This window comes from Pimephales promelas, chromosome 20 (assembly GCF_988280905.1).
Source record: "Pimephales promelas chromosome 20, fPimPro1.hap1.1, whole genome shotgun sequence".
Taxonomy (NCBI): Eukaryota; Metazoa; Chordata; class Actinopteri; order Cypriniformes; family Leuciscidae; genus Pimephales; species Pimephales promelas.
Genome location: NC_142788.1, coordinates 11,592,092 through 11,611,699, shown reverse-complemented (window position 1 = coordinate 11,611,699; position 19,608 = coordinate 11,592,092). Strand labels below are relative to the sequence as shown.

Genomic DNA, 19,608 nt, shown 5'->3' with positions numbered 1-19,608 from the left:
ACGGTACCGGCATCACATTAATCATGTATTAATGCATATTAGTGTACCTGTCTTATTATCTGGAAGTTGAAATACAAGGCTTTGGCTCATTCTGGTAATTATCATATTAATTAACACTATTAGTTAAAAAAATTAGTTATTATGAAATTAATGCACAATTACATATTTAATTAATAACAATTCATGTATGAACTAATACATTAACCCTACAGGCTCTTGATTAGTTCCTAATGTGGTAATCATTAATGAATAGCTTAAATAATCATTAGTTACACATAAATTCAGTATTATCTGTGCATTAGTTAAGCATGAATTAATGAAATTGCGACGATAACCCGAAAACTGCGATGATAAAATGTCCTTCTCAGTGAATTGGCATTGTATCATCACTCAATTTTCAATTGAGGCCCTTGTATTTAAAAAAAGTTTTTATAACGATTAATCGCATCCAAAATAACATTTTGTGTTTAAATAATATATGTGGGTACACTGTGTATAATTCTTTTTAATATATATAAATACACACACATGCTTGTATATTTTTAAGAAAATATTTTCATGTATATACTGTATATAGATTTATAAATAATTTATATTATATATCAATATTTTATATATAAATAATAATTTGTTCTTAAATATACAATCGTGTGTGTGTATATATATATATATATATATATATATATATATACATTTATACACAAAATAATTATACTCAGTGTACCCATATATATTATGTAAACACAGACTTTTATTTTGGATGCGATTAATCACGATTAATCATTTGACAGCCCTAGTTTTTTAGTTAAAAAATATACATAGTGCTAAATATTGCTTTTTTGTGTTTTTTTAGTGTGTGCAAATAAAATTTGGGGTCAGTAAGATTTTTTTTTTAAATAGAAATTAATAGTTATATTCAGCAAGGATGCATTCATTGTGCAATTTTACATTGTTTCTTGAACATTAATTTAGCGTAGATATTATATATGTATATTTGTTTGTTGTTGTTGTTGTTGATAATCTTGTTATCAACAGTTAAAAATCTGCATAAAAACAGTAAAAAAAATGTTTCAGAGAAGTATTTATATATTCAGATTTTTTAAAAGTAAATCATTTGTCACAGAAATAACAAGATAACATATATATATATATATATATATATATATATATATATGTATGTATATATATACTATATATATTGGCCAGCATTACCTACAATAAAATATCCGAACTGTATGGAAGATGTCTGTGTGTTAGTTGTTCTTGTTGTTTTTGTTGTTGTTTGTGAGACCGAAGGCAAATTTCCACATTGTGGATGTGAATGAAATGAAATGAAATGAATGAATGAATGAATGAATGGATCTGCTTTTCCACTATTTTGGTTATACAGTATTTTCTCAATGAATTGTTTTAATGACTTTCGACTCACTTTCCCACCGCCACGCAATGTGTCCTCTGGTGTGACACGGAAGTAATTATTTAGCATATATTGATAGTCCGACAAGTGGTTCATCATGATTCTGCTGTGCTTTCAGCAGAGTGTGATGGTGTGAACCATGTGACCTGGAGTAACCCCCATAATTCTCCCATTACCCCTCCCTTCATTTACCCAAAGGAAGTAACAGTGTTGGCTCTGCATCAGGCTCCATTTTTAGCTCCGTTCTGGCTCCCTTAGTGTAAACTTCTCTACAGGAAGAAGCCTCTCTGGGTCAGAGGTTGGCCTTTTTTCCCATACTACAGTTGAGTAAAGTACGACAGATGTCCCAGGATTCCAGAGGGTTGAGCTAAAGCTGGTCTGGTTGATAGGTTCAACTGATCACTAGAGAGACATTGAATGAGTCTTTTTTTCCCCTTCTTTTTCTCCCCTCAGTTGAGTGCAAACGTGCTGATCTTCCTGTGCACCAACATCATTGGGATCTGCACCCACTACCCAGCCGAGGTCTCTCAGAGACAAGCCTTTCAGGAGACGCGAGGCTACATCCAGGCCCGGCTGCACCTGCAGAGAGAAAACCAGCAGCAGGTCAGCTCTCACAACAGGCTCTTAGTGCCTCACGGTCAATTCAGTTTCAGTGTTGAGGTCATTGAGGACCATTGGCTGGCACAGTTCAAAAGCATTCACTACCATTTAAAAGTTCCAATATTTTTTTTTTATTTATTTTTTTTTTACAAAAGATGACGTATATCTGAGTGAAAAATAGCTTCTGGAATAGGGATGTTCAGTTCTTGAACGAATCGTTCTTTTGAGCCAGTTCACTAATCGAACTGAATCTAACTTAGTTCTGGGTCGATTACACATCCGAAGTAGCACGTGCACGTCTGACTCAAAAAGAACCGAATGAGCTGGTTCAAGTTTGCAGAGGTTTACCAAGGACTCTGATGTGTGAGTTGACGATACTATGCAAGCCTGTATTGGAAATATGCTTATTATGAGTACTTTTATTAAAGTGATGAACTGAGAAATCAAATTTTCCTTGAGCTTTTGACATCTAAGAGGTCATCATATTATAAGAATATACTGTAAGTTTCAGAACTGAAAACGTCCTTGTTAGTCCAATAAAAGCTTTTATTGACACCAGGCTCAGCAAACGACTCGTTTTTCAAAGTGGGGAACTATGACGACAAAGAGGATAAAACACCAACGCCTACTTCAACACGGCCGGTTTAGCCCCGCCCACCGATTTGCGCATTACACCCAAAGCTAAATAACATAGATGCCTCATTATATTATGCAAACCTGTTATCCACTCACAGCAATGGGTGTTTACTTCCAAGATGCCCATAAAAACAGTAATAGTATTATTATTAAAGGAACTTTTTTCTATTGTTATATTGTTATTTTTTGTGTATATATAGTGGAAACACCACACAGTGGTGTTTCATTCTCTTTTACACACACACACACAAATTCCCTCTCTTCTCTTCTCTCTACAATTTTCAGGAACGCCTGTTGCTGTCTGTTTTGCCACGGCATGTCGCCATGGAAATGAAGGCGGACATCAATGCAAAAAAAGAAGACATGATGTTTCACAAGATCTACATCCAGAAACACGACAATGTCAGGTGAGCATCGTGTCAAACTGTGCCACATTAACTATCAATGGATTTGATCTGAATGTGAAAAGCAAAGCATACTAGTATATAACATGACCAATTTTTTCCCCGCCCTCATGACCTTAATTACATCAGCACAAAAGAAAAGCTATTTCAGAGGTGGAGAAACATTTTCATTTGGATTTATGAAAAGGCTTACATTCATTCAGTTCTTAAGTGAATGAGCACAAAGACAGTTATTTTATTTAGAAATAAATAAGGTCAGTTTTGCTTTCTGTAAACCTGCAGATCCTTTGACTATTAGCATTAGCCTTTAGCTGAGGTAGTTCATCTGCTTTTTATCATCTCCTGTGGCCATTTACCCCTTTCTGTGTTTATCGTCACTCAATTCCATTTATCTCTCCTATCTCTTTTACTCTTTTCACCTTTCCTTCAGCTCTGGGAGCTGGTAATAGGGAGCAATGGGGCTTTTATTTTGAAAGGTGGTCAGCTAATTACGGTGAAAGAGAGAATAGTTAATTATCAGTCACTAAGCTAGCGCTAACCCCAGAAGATACTGAAATGAAGCCGCAATTCAATTAAAGTTCTCCACAGCGTCTGCCACTACACTGAGTGAATTTCCCCTCAGCTCAAGGGATCCACACACACACATGTACTTTTCTACCTAGTTGTTGATGTTGTTATTGATAATGTACATTCAAACATTAAAATGAAATCTTTTTAATCTGTCTTTATTCATTGTTTGATTGGCATGACTGTTTGCCGATATTACCAAAGCATTTAATCAATACAGGAACATTGTTATGAATGTTATGTTATGAAAAAAGCAACAATGCATAGTTTAAATCTCTCTCTCTCTCTCTCTCTCTCTCTCTCTCTCTCTCTCTCTCTCTCTCTCTCTCTCTCTGACAGTATTCTGTTTGCAGACATTGAGGGTTTCACTAGTCTGGCGTCGCAGTGCACGGCTCAGGAGCTGGTCATGACTTTAAACGAGCTGTTTGCCCGCTTTGACAAGCTGGCCTCGGTGAGCACGACTACTAACACATGATCTAAAGATGTTTTTAACTGGATCATCCATTGTTGCTAATATGTTTATTATGGTGACAAGATGAAGTCTACAGTATATTTAATAAAATGTTGAGACTGCAAGATATTCGTTCTACATTACATTTACAGTTTTCATTTGAATGTTAATCTGTTTAAATTATACAAAAATGATAAAATACACTACCGTTCAAAAGTTTGGGGTCAGTAAGATTTCTTTGAGACGTTTAAATAAAACATTTCTGTTTCAAAGATTTCTGTTCTATTCATCAAAGAATCCTGAAATGATAATGTGTCACAGTTTCCTCAAAAATATTAATCAGCAAAACTGTTTTCAACATTGATAATAATCATCAGAAATGTTTCTTGAGTAGCAAATCATCATATTAGAATGATTTCTGAAGGATAATGTGACAGTGCCGTAATGATGCTGAAAATGATCACATCACAGAAATAAATTACATGATTTTTAACAATATTTCACAATATTACTATATTCATGCTTTTACTGCATTTTTGATCAAATGAATGGAGCCTTGGTGAGCATAAGAGACTTGCAAAAAAATCTTACCAACCCAAATTTTTAAACTGTAGTGTGTATATATCTGACTATAAAGAAAAAAAAAGACAAAAACTGCGAAGTATGACTAAAGCAAAAATAATTAAAACACTGTTTAAAAATAAGGGTCAGTAAGAAGATGAAAAATGTCTATGCATGAAAAACTTGTTCCAGTCAGTGGTGTTTTTTTTGTGTGTGGATCTGCCAGGGGTGAACACATGTGGGTGAACCACTGGTGAAGGCTGTGGGAATGAGGCTTCCCAGTGGGCACTCTCAGCACGGGCTCCACCACAGCACATGAGGGGCTCTGAAAGCCCAGCGTGGTGCATAAAAACAGACTCTGTGTCCTTCAATTGAGCTGAGGTTGGAGCCCTGGTGGGTGCTGGACACAATGTTAGCATTTCTAATGTAGTGTTCCTCCAACCTAAGTCCCTTGGCCTTTTCTTTATGAGGGAGTCATTGAATTGTTCACTCAAATGATTTGTTCAAAAACTCGTATTCATTCCTGAGCAAAAAAAAAAAAAAAAACACTACTGTGTTGCTCTGCTTGAACTTCACTTATTTATTACCTGGTTCTCGCTGTAACACGTTCATAGTCAAAGTTTTGGGACAGCCTTCGTCGCGCCACCGTGTCGCATTTGGCCTTCAAAAGCAGCCTTTGAAGGATGTAGTGTATGAATTGGGACGCAGATACTATGTCACAAGCACACACAAATATCACACTCTCTGTATCACACACTAAGCAGAATGACTACCCACTTTTTACACCTCAGCGTGAAGCTGCCATCTTCCCAGCTTGAACTTTCTAATTAACTTCTGTTACGTCTTGTGTGTGTGTGTGTGTGTGTGTGTGTGTGTGCAGGAGAACCATTGCTTACGGATTAAGATCCTGGGGGATTGTTACTACTGCGTGTCAGGCTTACCTGAGCCCAGAGCGGACCACGCTCACTGCTGTGTGGAAATGGGGGTAGACATGATCGAAGCCATTTCGTAAGTCTCACTAAGATGTTCATCAATAACTTTCATCTGACCTTTTTGAAATTTATTTTAGTTCTGAGGTATAATCTTTATATATTTTTATTTATTTATTTAATGTTAAATATGAAATGTTTTAAGAGGGATTTGTGAACAAAATAACACAATTATTATTATTTTTATAAATTAATATAAATTAAAGGGGCTATATGTAGAATTCAGTAACCCTTTTTACTAGCGACACCGGTGGCCGTTAAGTGAACTGCAGCTCGTGCACGTGCAGCGTACAAGAGACTGAATGTCATTAAATGGCCTGATATACTCACTGTGAAGTATAATAAAGAAGTTGGAAATACCTTTGCTGCAATTTACTGTTAATGAACATCCTAACGGCAACTATGCTGGTGTTTAGATGAATACGTGTGTTACGTGCTTTTCTCTCAATAGCAAAATACACACAACAAAAATGACGGCAGTGAGAAAACAGCAGTTTAGAAAGATCATAGCGATGTGGATATGTTTGCATCATGTCGACAGATGAGGTCATTAAAATCACACTGTTATGATTGATTATAAAGTCTATTTGAGAGAGTAGACTGTATAGATCTGGCTTTGTGAGACTATAGTTTAAATGAATCCCTTTTCTTTGCATGACACATTGACATTACAGTACAGAATATCTCTTTTGGTATTTTACTGAACATTGTATAAGAATTAGTTTCACGTGTCATTTAACAGAAGTGAGGCTCTCGAGAGCCCGTCATATCCTTTTGATTTTCCCCAAAAATGTTAATACATGAAAATTCATACATATAACCCCTTTAAAGCTTTAATTTAAAGTGAGACCCCCGGGGTAAGATGTCGTCCTGATGCTTGGGGCAAATGGCCAGTGTTTTATTCAATGTATATTATTTGATAATATTTATTGTTTAATGATTAAATATGATTAGATGTAGATTTATGGAATTATACATTGCAGCCACTGTTATTGTTGTTAATTATACGTATTTAAATCAGTTTTGCTCATTTATACAAAGCTTAAATAAAATAAAATATTAATATTAGATGAAAAACTTTGTTTTAGCAACCAACTGAAATAAGTTGAAGTACTATATTTACTAGAACTAAAACTGAAATAAACATAAATGAACGCTAAACAGAAATATTTAAAATAAAATAAATAAAAATAAAAAGACTAAAACTTAAACTGAAATAAATGGTCATTCATATCAAAAATATGAATAAATACTAAAATAGTATATAAATAATACTAAAACAACACTAATTGAAAACATGTTTATGTTTGCGTCACAGATTGGTGCGGGAGGTCACGGGGGTCAACGTAAACATGCGGGTCGGTATCCACAGTGGGCGCGTGCACTGTGGAGTTCTTGGATTGAGAAAGTGGCAATTCGACGTGTGGTCCAACGACGTCACGCTGGCCAACCACATGGAGGCTGGAGGCAAAGCCGGGTGAGAGTTAAAGACAGAACACAGATACACACATCATACATGTACACAGCTATACATAACACTGGACTGACTGTTTAGTAACTGAAAAATGAATGTTCCTCAGGAGGATCCACATCACGAAAGCTACTCTGCAGTACCTGAATGGAGACTATGAGGTGGAACCAGGTTTTGGAGGGGAGAGAAACGCCTATTTAAAAGAGAACAGCATTGAGACCTTCCTAGTGTTGGGCTGCAGTCAGAAGCGGGTTAGACACGTCATATTATAACAATTTAACTCCTTCCCCGTCAGAGTTTTAAAAAATAAGTTGGCAGTCACTGCCAGCATTTTTGATCATTTTAACAAAAATTGCATTCCAGAATATTTTGTTGAATGAGGATCTGATATTTTAAGATAAAATATTTTCTATAACTTTTATCATCTTTCAAATGCCACCATCTATCCACATTTCTGCTATGAATATACTGTATATATATATATGAAGAGTTCAGATGCAAAAGCCTCTAAGTGCCATTTGAAATTTTCTTCTAGAATGATCATTTTTATCAAGCTTGTATATTTAAGTTCAGTGATTTCACTTAAATGGCAATGGAGATTACCTATTAATTGTTATTTAAGTGAAATTACTGAACTTAAATATACAAGTTTTATAAAAATCATCATTCAAGAAGAAAATTTCAAATGGCATTTAGAGGCTTTTGCATCTGAACTCTTCATATATATATTAAGGCTGTGCAAAAGTTAATTGCGATTAATCGCATCCAAAATAAAAGTCTGTGTTTACATAATATATTTGTGTGTGCTGTATATAATTATTTTGTATATATAAATAACTATGCATGCATGTATATATTTAAGAATTATTTGCGCTTAAATTCTGTGTATATTTATAAATACATAATCTAAATTATATAAATATAAATATTTTATATATGAATAACACATTTTCTTAAATATATACATATTTATATATATATATAATATATATATACATGTGTGTGTATTTATATATACAAAATAATTATATACAGCACACACAAATATATTATGTAAACACAGACTTTTATTTTGGATGCGATTAATCGCATAATTAAAAGATAATTATTTTTATACTGCACATTATAATGTTTCGATTATAAATGATGGATTTTAGATCATGTTTATGTGACAACGATGGATTTCTTTAGCATTTTGCAAAACGATCCCCGTTCACACGGATCCGCAAGAATGACTAAAATGCAGTATTATCCTGCAGGCCAGTAAATGGCGCACGTGCATGACGTCAGAGTTTTCACAAATTCAACGTTTTTTGTAGTTCACACAGAGAAAATGGGATCATATTTAAAAAACTTGCACTTTAAAAAAACATTTTCTTTGCCCAAATTTGCATTTTCAGGACCCCAAAACACCATTGCCATGTAAATAAACAGCCAAAACGAAAATCTGGACAAACAAATTACAGAATTATACAAATTACAGAAGATTTATTGGTTATCTGTCAAAATAACTCATTTTAATATTGGTGCATCCCTAATTTTCATTCATCATTATATTCAACAATATTGACCACAGTACTTTTCCTTTGCCCTTGACTGTTTCAGAAAGATGAGAAGGCCATGATGGCTAAGATGCAGCGCACGCGGACGAACTCCAACGAGGGTCTGGTACCGCGATGGGTGCCCGACAGATCTTTCTCCAGGACTAAAGACTCCAAGGTCTTCAGACAGATGGTGAGACCCCACATGACCTGTCGCTCAATCTGTCATGGCACTCGCCTGATCGCTCTCTCAGCCGCCCTCTACCTCCTTTATGTCCTCCTATATTACTCACAGATCTTTCTGATCTTCTTTGACGTACATTTGTTCCTTCTCTTCACTCAGGGCATTGATGAAACATCCAGCAAAGACAAGTAGGTGTTTTTTTCTTGTATTTTTGAGAATAAATGCAGTTAGGGGAAAAAAAGAGCGCATTGGAAATGTGTTTTTCTAACTGTTCTTCTGCTCACGAACACAGCCGTGGTGCTCAGGAGGCGCTGAACCCGGAGGACGAGGTGGATGAGTTTTTGGGCCGTGCCATTGATGCTCGCAGTATTGACCAGCTCCGCAAAGACCACGTGAAGAAGTTCCTGCTCACCTTCCAAACCTCCAGCCTGGAGAAAAAGGTCAGACCCAAAGACACTGGCTGAGCTCCAGCTTCCTGTCCAGATCTCCCCACCCATTCAAGTTTAATTTAGCAGGGCCGATCGTCTAGCAGACTAACAGGATGGATGAGATCATGTGAGATCAAATGTCCTCCAATTTCCTGTTTGGTATTTAAGAAGGGGAAAACTAGGAGACTAAATTCTTTGGATTGCTTCATAGTTGTTTTTAGCTTGTCATGTGGTTAACGGTCTCAAGTTGTTTCAAACCTGTATGAGTTTATTTTTTCTTTTGAACACGATATTATAGGGAAGATATTTTGAAGAATGTCATGTCAGTAACCAAGACTGTTGATGGACCCCAAAATACAATGGAAGTCAATGGGGTCCAACAACTGTTCATTTACTGACATTCTTCAAAATATCTTCCTTTGTCTTCAGTAGAAGAAAGAAATTCATACAGGTTTGGAACAACCTTTGGAGAGTAAATTATAGATTTCCAAGTCAACTACTCCTTATAGAGTAGATAAAGATCTAAAAACCATTCTGATTATATAAGAGAATAGCAAAGTCCTGCTATAATGATCATAACTCAGAGGAACGATATTGTTGGAATCACTTTTCCAGCTTATGAATGATAAAAAACATTGACAGCCAATCAGAATCCATTCTGCTTTAAAGAGCTCGACCATTGAAAGTGGCAGGCGACAGAACTGTTGCACGCTTTAAATAAACAGAACGATATCATACGCTGGTGTGGATGCTAATACAGTTATCATTGTGGTATTCTGTACAGTTGTAGTTCGTAGTGTACATACACAGCCGTCATATTTGGCACAGATTAGTAAGTCAGCATGTGTTGGTGATGTTTTATTTCCTTGTCTTGTTTGTAGTATTCCAAGAAGGTAGATGATCGTTTCGGGGGTTATGTGGCCTGTACGCTGCTGGTCTTCTGTTTCATTTCCTTTATCCAGATCGTCATATTCCCTCAGTGAGTGATCAACACACACACACACATTCACTTAGCTATCTAAATGAGGACATTTCATTCACTTCTATTGTTTTTATTTTATAGCTAGTAGTTATAAATACTATAACCAGGGCTTGACATAAACAAGGGGTATTTCAGCAGTGGCAAGAACGCAGTCACTCCTACTTATCACTTCCACAGGTTGAAATTTATACATAATATAGACATTTTTCAAGTGTATTTTAAAAAGGCATCTGAAATAATAATCTAAGTGCAATGTAGTGTTGTCAAAAATATTGTTTTTATGATACATATCGACTCTGAAATGCTTTCAATACTCATTTTCCACAGAATAGATAGATGATACCAGCTTTGCTCTCTTTCTCTTGTGGTCATACTCAAAGTGCGGCACATAAAGCTGCCTCTAAATTGAGAGTACTAAATGCTGCTTATTGTACTTAAACAGTCAAATACACAAAATAATGCAGGTCTTGGGGAGTATTCATGTAAACACAGTCAGTTATATTTGAAGTGAATGTTAACAGAAAGAAAATGCATGTGTAATGGATTCGTGTGTCATGTCTTAAAGTGACAGCAGCCTAATTTACCTGCTGCCAAATTAAGAAAATATAAAAAAAGATCTAAACGGCAGTTTTCCCCGTGGTATCAATGTCAAAATTGGGTCCAGTTTAAATGCCTCTGTGCATGGTGAGCAAAAACGTTAATGTCAAGTTAATAAATATAACCTAACCATAACCCACACACAGTCTGCTCATTAAGTCACTGTTTCAGGATCCAAATCACATGCCAAAAGCAAACAAAAAACAGTCTCACAATGTGCTTTAAAGGGGTCATATAATGGCGTTTTTAAGTTAATTTGATTCTTTAGAATCTAAATAAAAGGTTTGTAATATGCTTTAATTAAAAATTCTCATTAGTATTGTAAGAAAACACTCATTTTACCTGGTCAAAAACAGCCCTCTTTTCAGCACGCTGTTTTAGTGCATATGCCTTTAAATGATAATGAGCTTTGTTGACTCCGCCCCTCTGTTCTCTGACACAATGCTCGTGGAGTGTTGTCTTGACAACAGTTGAGGGGATATTTTTGAGAGAGAATGGCAGCGGGAGTCTCTGAGGACACATCTGTGCAACCGTTGTGTCCTCAGAGTCCTGCCAACACACATTTCAGTACAATCAACTTTTAAAAATGCATGTACCATTATATGACCCCTTTAAAACTACCGAAAAATCATAATCTAACCTTTATATCAAAATCCCAGGTGGCCAGACAGTGATTCATCTTTTATGAATCTTTAAAACATTGTTGTCCGGGACACTGCGATCCCAGAGACTGCAGTAAATACACCAGTCCATGAGTAATATGAATAAATAGTGCTCATAAATGGATGTCTCACTTGAAACAAGTGGAGGTTTGGATCCACAAATGGTATTCCTTACTTTCACGATTCACTGAAATGAAGATTTTTACAATTAAAAAACTTTATTTACTTTATACTGTTTTTACAAATGAGCACGTCCCCAAACTGACAACTTCTGGCGACATATTTGTCCCCAAATTCTGGTTAACTAGTCTGAAACATGAGTCTGAGACTTCCTCTGTGTTCTGCAGTACTCTGGTCATGCTGGGGATTTACATCAGTATCTTCATCATTCTTGCCAACATCCTCTTCATCTGTGCCATTTATTCCTGCGTGAAGGTAAGCAGTTGTACTTACTTAAAGGGATACTCCACTTTTTTTGGAAATAGGCTCATTTTACCACTCCCCCAGAGTTAAACAGATGAGTTTTACCGTTTTCGAATCCGTTCAGCCGATTTTCTGATATTTAGAAGAATATCAATAACCAGACAGTTTCTGGTCTCATTGACTTCCATAGTATATTTTTTTCCTACTGTGGAAGTCAATGAGACCAGAAACTGTCTGGTTATTGATATTCTTCTAAATATCAGAAAATCGGCTGAACGGATTCGAAAACGGTAAAACTAAACTGTTTAACTCTGGGGGAGTGGTAAAATGAGCCTATTTCCAAAAAAAGTGGAGTATCCCTTTAAAGGAGTAGTTCACTTTTTAAAATACTTTTGCTGATAATTTACTCACACCCATGTCATCCAAGATATCCATGTCATTCTTTCTTCAGAAGAAATTAAGGTTTTTGATGAAAACATTCCAACGGACTTCAACGGTTCAAGGTCCAAAAGACAGTTTCAGTGCAAACTGTTCAAAGAGCTTTAAAGTCCTTTATTTACTTTGTTAGCACATATTACTAGTCTTGTGGTGAACAATTAATCCGTGCAAGTGAATATATATTAAAAAAATATTTTACCTTAGTAATCTTTAATCAAAATCTGAAAAGTTACTTCCGGTCTGGAACGGTTTCTTTTTCTGATGACGTAGGTTTCACAGTTTGGGTGGGGAAACGCTTAACCACTCCCCTCAAACCGTTAGTGTACTATGAGCGAGAGATGGAGAGGAGGAGCACTAGAGTAAAACCCTGCCCTCTGTTCAATATTCCGTTTCACTTGGAAATACGTCACAGCACTGGAGAAAAATCGTTTGAAACTTCCGGTTCACGGGGACTTTAAACGATTCCAGATGATGAATAAGGGTCTTATCTAGCGAAACGATCGCTCATTAAAAAAAAGTTTAAGTTTTATAAGCTCAAATGCTCGCCTTGCTCTGTTCTGTGATGCGCGTTTATGACTCTCCTGTTCGAACTCGTTCATCAAAATGAACAAATCTTTTTTCGTGTCATTTGGTTCTTTCATCGAACGAAATGAACGAGTTGACTCGGGAAAAGATTCTTTCATTTTGATGAACGAGTTCAAATAGAAGAGTCACATCACAGAACAGCGCATCACAGAACAGAGCAAGGCGACCATTTGAGCTTATAAAACGTAAACTTTGTTTTTTTTTTTTAATGAGCGATCATTTCGCTTGATAAGACCCTTATTCATCGTCTGGAATCGTTTAAAGCCCTTTGAACAGTTCGCAGTTTGCACTGAAACTCTCATTTGGACCTTGAACCGTTTGGTTCCCATTGAAGTCCATTATATGGAGAAAAATCCTGGAATGTTTTCAACAAAAACCTTCATTTCTTTTCAACTGAAGAAAGAAAGACATGAACATCTTGGATGACATGGGGGTGAGTAAATTATCAGTAAAAGTTTTTCCAAAAGTGAACTACTCCTTTAAGCCGCTTTTCATTCTCTCGCGTTTTACATATGTGTACAAGCGGCCTGTATCTCTCTGTCTCGCAGCTCTTCCCCGCCGCCATGCAGACTGTGTCCAAGAAGATCGTTCAGTCTCGCACCAACAGCACACTGGTGGGAGTTTTCACCCTCATCCTCGTCTTCATCTCTGCCTTTGTCAACATGGTACGCAGAACTGCCAAATCACTTCGCACACAACAAACACTTCAGCTCACAATCTTATTTCTTCCAAAGAGACCGTATGATCACAAATATTGCTTTAAAAGAACAATTCTGTCATCATTTACTCACCCTCATGTTGTTCCAAAACACGTAGAACTTTCTTTGGCCTAAGACAATAAAAACAAATGATGAGGCTCCAAAAAAGCTCCAAAAATGGCAAAGTGTTAGAAACTCATCCTTTAACTGCTTGTAGCTATATAATGATTGTATATTGTGGGTGTTGTGTGTTTTCCTGCAGTTTTCCTGTGACACACGGAAGCTGGTGGACTGTGTAGCAGAGCGGTTTAACTGGTCGTCGTCAGAGATGGTGACTCCCTGTGTCATTCACAACTTGTCCCGCTCTGCAGCCGACGGCCTGGACATCTGTCGCAGCGATACTCCCTCCTGCCCCTTCCCTGAGGTAAAAAGAGTGGATAGTCACACCAAGATCGGAAATCTGACACATTACAGGTTTCATGCTGACTCATCTTCGTGTTTACCTTCAGTATTTCAGCTACAGCGTGCTGCTGACCCTGCTGGCCTGCTCCGTGTTCCTGCAGATCAGTAGTATAGGGAAGCTGGCTTTAATGCTGCTCATCCAGCTCACTTTCCTGCTGCTTGTGGAGTGGCCAGAGGTGGCGCTGTTTGACAACGCAGACCTCTTCGTTACGGCCAATGCCCTGTAAGTACCACTGACGGCCACTAGAGGGAGTCAGTACTGCTCTACTTCAACAGAGAGATGTAGATTTGAAGTGGCTTTATGTTGTGATGATAATAGAGGCTGCAGGGATGTTGTATATTTGAGAACGAGAAGTCAATTTTTTTGTGTGTGTGTGTGTGGTTAAATGGTTTTATAAATGTTATATAAATGGTTTCTACGACATAAAACACACCAGTTGTTACTAGCGACTGTATTCCCTGTATTAGCATTTAGCAAGTTGTTAGCAAACGCATTTTGCTAACTGTTAGCAAAATGCGTGTGCTAACAACTTGCTAAATGCTAATACAGGAATACAGTCGAGCAACCGTGGTGTAGTTCGTTAGTTAACATTAGTTAATGTGCTAACTTAAATGAACTAACAATGAGCACTACATTTGTTACTGTATTGGTTAATATTTGCTAATATTAGTTAGTAATAAAGCTGTTCATTGTTTGTTTACAGTGCATAAACTAACTATCATACCACCTTTGATTTTAATAATGTAGGCTATTAGTAAATGTTGAAATTAATATTAACTAAGATTAAGAAATTCTGTAGACGTATTGTTCATTGTTTTGATTAATATTTAGCTTTAATTAATTTTATTTCATCTTAATTCAGTTAATGAAATGATTTGAATAGTTTAAGTTTTAGTTAACAATAAATACTTTTTGTTCCCCCAATACTGAAAATGTGACTCCATCTCAGATTTGAATATTCAGTTTATGTATTTGTATTAAAAATAAATACTGTGATATGATCTGCGTATGTTTGCTCGTTAAAACAAGTGTTCTTGCTGTTCTTTTTTTTGTAGAGTTTTCAATGAAACTCTGCAATGGTGAGACCTATATTCATCGCTTCTTATTATTCATATATGATCATTTATTGTTTTTAAGCTCAGAAATGATTAATCGTTATGGTTTTCCCACAGGTCCAATCTCAACACAACTACTGAACAGTGGTATGTCTTAATAGACTTTTTGAGTTTTGAATTATTCGAATAGCTTAGATCTTTCGTGTGGTTGTTTGTGCTGTATTCTGTTACATCCATGATGCTGTGATGTAAATAATTGATCATGTGGTTGACCTGATCTCTCTTGTTGCAGTACTTTCAGGGTGACTAAAGTGTCCCTAAAGGTCATGACCCCAGTGATCCTCACTGTATTTGTACTAGCACTGTACCTTCATGCCCAGCAAGTGGAGTCAACAGCTCGCCTAGACTTCCTTTGGAAACTTCAGGTCAGGATTTGAATCTACGTTATCAGCTGAACCACTTTTTTTGCTTGATTGACTAAGATATACAATAGCGTCTGTGACCAAAAATAATTTGTTCATAAAATATCTTCAGAATTTGATATATGGACTGTAATTGGCCTGTTCCTCCACAGGCCACAGAGGAGAAGGAGGAGATGGAGGAACTTCAAGCCTACAACCGTCGGCTTCTCCACAACATCTTGCCCAAAGATGTGGCCGCCCACTTTCTAGCTAGGGAGAGGAGGAACGACGAGCTGTACTACCAGTCGTGTGAGTGCGTGGCTGTCATGTTCGCCTCCATCAGCAACTTTTCCGAGTTCTACGTGGAGCTGGAGGCCAACAACGAGGGAGTGGAGTGTCTGAGGCTTCTCAATGAGATCATCGCTGATTTTGATGAGGTTAGAAGGCTGGAGATTAATGTTTTGAAGAGAATGAGGGAATCTTAAATTATTAAACCATTCTGTGTGACGAATATGAAAACATCTTTGCTTGGATTTTTTGACTGGAATACACTACCATTTAGTTTGAGGTTGGTTTTTATATTTTTAATGCTTTTGAAAGAGGTCTGAAAGAGACTTTTAGAAGTCTCTTAGTATTTTATTGCAAATATACACTCACCTAAAGGATTATTAGGAACGCCTGTTTAAGTTCTCATTAATGCAATTATCTAATCAACCAATCACATGGCAGTTGCTTCAATGCGTTTAGGGGTGTGGTCCTGGTCAAGACAATCTCCTGAACTCAAACTGAATGTCAGAATGGGAAAGAAAGGTGATTTAAGCAATTTTGAGCGTGACATGGTTGTTGGTGTCGTATTTCACAATCTGCTCAGTTACTGGGATTTTCACGCACAACCATTTCTAGGGTTTACAAAGAATGATGTGAAAATGGAAAAACATCCAGAATGCGGCAGTCCTGTGGGCGAAAATGCCTTGTTGATGCTAGAGGTCAGAGGTTAATGGGCCGACTGATTCAAGCTGAAAGAAGAGCAACTTGGACTGAAATAACCACTCGTTACAACCGAGGTATGCAGCAAAGCATTTGTGAAGCCACAACACGCACAACCTTGAGGCGGATGGGCTACAACAGCAGAAGACCCCACCGGGTACCACTCATCTCCACTACAAATAGGAGAAAAAGGTTACAATTTGCAAGAGCTCACCAAAATTGGACAGTTAAAGACTGGAAAAATGTTGCCTGTTCTGATGAGTGTCGATTTCTGTTGAGACATTCAGATGGTAGAGTCAGAATTTGGCGGAAACAGAATGAGAACATGGATTCTACATCAATGCCATGTAGAATTAAGGCAGTTCTGAAGGTGAAAGGGGGTCAAACACAGTACTTGTATGGTGTTCCTAATAATTCTTTAGGTGAGCGTATTTTAAAATGTAATTTTTTTCCTGTGATCAAAGCTGAATTTTCATCATCATCGCAGTGTCTTCAGTGTCACATGATCCTCCAGAAATCAGTCTGATATGATGATTTGATGCTCAAGAAACATTTCTGATTATTATCAATGTTGAAAACAGTTGTGCTGCTTTGATTAGTTTAATTCATCCTTGCTGAATAAAAGTGTTAATTTCTTTCAAAACGAAATCTCACTGACCTTAAATTTTTTGAAGGCAGTGTACATTGATGAAACCCTCTCTCACTATTACAGATCATCAGTGAGGAGAAATACAGACAGCTGGAGAAAATAAAGACCATTGGCAGCACCTACATGGCTGCATCTGGCCTCAACGACTCCACCTATGACAAGGAAGGCCGCTCGCATATAACCGCTCTGGCCGACTACGCCATGCACCTCCGCGAACAGATGAAATACATCAATGAGCATTCCTTCAACAACTTCCAGATGAAGATCGGTAAGTGCCAAAACATACAGGCTCACTTAAAGGTTCTCTGAGCGATCCTGGGTGTTGGCGTTCGGAATATTTTCAAACAAATCGGAGGCTAGCTAGACCCTCCCTCCTCCGCATCTCATCTCCTCCTCCTCCCTTCCGTGCTTCCTGAAATAATTGTGAAGGTGCATTTCGCTGACTGCATAGTTCTAGCTAATTATATCCTTGTGTGGGTTTGGCGAACATAAGCGTCAATTTAGAAGAAAAAAAATATTTAACGTCACCCATCTGTCCAGCAAAAACAGAGCAACCTGAATGTCGGACTGGAAGCCCTTCTGCCGCCGGAGTTCTTCGCCTTCACACACACACCCCCTTCATGTGCACGCGCACTAACCCCCCAGACCCACCCTCAAATACTTCTTGCCAGTGATTGGCTGGAACACTGTTTGTTAGGTTTCGTGGAGCCTGTGGTGTCTACAGAGACCGCGTTTTTTACAGTGTGTTTAGGGGACAGGCAGCTAGCCGATAGTGAGGGGACGTTTGATGTACAGTGCCCTCCACAATTATTGGCACCCCTGTTTAAGATGTGGTCGAGGACTTTTAAAAATTCTCCCTTTTTTTTAAACAACATAGAATCCAAATGCAAAAAAAGAGAAAAATCCAACCTTTTATTTAAGTACATTACTTTGGTGGTAAAAATTTTTTTTTAAAATTTAAAAAAATAAAAACTTCAAATCATGTGTCCCACAATTATTGGCACCCCTGATGTTAATACTTTGTACAACCCCCTTTTGCCAACAAGACAGCACTTAATCTCCTCCTATAACATTTCACAAGATTGAAGAACACAGAGAGAGGGATCTTTGACCATTCTTCTTTGAAAAATCTTTCTAGATCATCCAGTATCCTGGGCCCTCTCTTGTGCACTCTCCTCTTTAGCTCACCCCACAGGTTTTCGATTGGATTGAGGTCTGGGGACTGAGATGGTCATGGGAGGACCTTGAGTTTGTGACTGAACCATTTTTGTGTAGATTTTGCCACACGTTTTGGATCATTATCCTGCTGAAAGACCCAATGACGACCCATCTTCAGCTTTCTGGCAGAGGCCATCGGGTTTTTATTTAAAATGTCCTGGTAGTTCAAAGCGTTCATAATGCCATGCACCCTAACAAGGTTCCCAGGGCCTTTGGAAGAGAAACAGGCCCACAGCATCACAGATCCTCCACCATACTTCACGGTGGGCATGAGGTACTTTTCGGCATACTCATCTTTTGTTTTACACCAGATCCACTTAGAGTGTTTGTTGCCAAAAAGCTCAATCTTAGTCTCATCCGACCAAAGCACACGATCCCAGATGAAGTCCCAGTGCCGCTTGGCAAACTCCAGACGTTTACGTTTGTCAGTGTTAGTGAGAAAAGGCTTTTTCCTAGCATGCCTCCCAAACATCTTGTTGGCATGTAGAGAGCGTCTGATGGTTGTTTTGGAGATTTTGTGACCCCAAGATGCCACTATTTGATGCAATTCTGTGACAGTGAGCTTAGGACTTTTTTTTTACTTTTCTTAGCATCCTCCTCACAGTGCGTTGTGGCAAGATAAACTTGGGACCTCTTTCAGCCTTGTTTGTCACTGTTCCTGTTGTTTTAAACTTCTTAATGATTCCTCTAACTTTAGATATGGGCAATATAAGGTGAGTGGCTATTTTCTTGTAGCCATTGCCTGACTTATAAAGGTCATCACACATCTGCCTTACTTGAATGGTGTGTTCTCTTGTCTTTGCCATGTTGACAAATGGGTAAGAGAATTAGGCCTCTGTGTCATGTCATATTTATACCCCAGGGAAATAGGAAGTCATGAATTACTAATTAAAAGTTCCTAGATATCCTGACCAACATTAGCAACTACAGAAAATATATATTTTTTAAAAATCAATTACATTTTTCAGCGGAATTGTTAGGGGTGCCAATAATTGTGGGACACAGGATTTGAAGTTTTTATTTTTCTAAATTTTTACTTTTTTTTTTTACCACCAAAGTAATGTACTTGAATAAAAGGTTGGATTTTTCTCTTTTTTTGCATTTGGGTTCTATGTTGTTTAAAAAAAAGGGAGAATTTTTAAAAGTCCTCAACCACATCTTAAACAGGGGTGCCAATAATTGTGGAGGGCACTGTATGTGA

The 19,608-nt window shown here is 37.4% G+C and overlaps 1 protein-coding gene across 1 annotated transcript in view; it reads left to right on the top strand.

Annotated features, from left to right (window-relative positions):
* adcy6a (adenylate cyclase 6a) overlaps positions 1-19,608 on the top strand; it is a 68,229-nt gene that overhangs the window by 45,745 nt on the left and 2,876 nt on the right. The window contains exons 4-22 of the mRNA XM_039684828.2: positions 1,871-2,020; positions 2,939-3,060; positions 3,964-4,075; positions 5,517-5,644; positions 6,944-7,102; positions 7,206-7,347; positions 8,702-8,830; positions 8,981-9,009; positions 9,114-9,261; positions 10,131-10,228; positions 11,838-11,925; positions 13,485-13,601; positions 13,897-14,058; positions 14,144-14,319; positions 15,153-15,176; positions 15,270-15,299; positions 15,445-15,577; positions 15,727-15,990; positions 17,253-17,457. Of these exons, the coding sequence (XP_039540762.2) occupies positions 1,871-2,020; positions 2,939-3,060; positions 3,964-4,075; positions 5,517-5,644; positions 6,944-7,102; positions 7,206-7,347; positions 8,702-8,830; positions 8,981-9,009; positions 9,114-9,261; positions 10,131-10,228; positions 11,838-11,925; positions 13,485-13,601; positions 13,897-14,058; positions 14,144-14,319; positions 15,153-15,176; positions 15,270-15,299; positions 15,445-15,577; positions 15,727-15,990; positions 17,253-17,457 (2,416 nt within the window). The remainder of the gene's footprint in view (positions 1-1,870; positions 2,021-2,938; positions 3,061-3,963; positions 4,076-5,516; positions 5,645-6,943; positions 7,103-7,205; positions 7,348-8,701; positions 8,831-8,980; positions 9,010-9,113; positions 9,262-10,130; positions 10,229-11,837; positions 11,926-13,484; positions 13,602-13,896; positions 14,059-14,143; positions 14,320-15,152; positions 15,177-15,269; positions 15,300-15,444; positions 15,578-15,726; positions 15,991-17,252; positions 17,458-19,608) is intronic.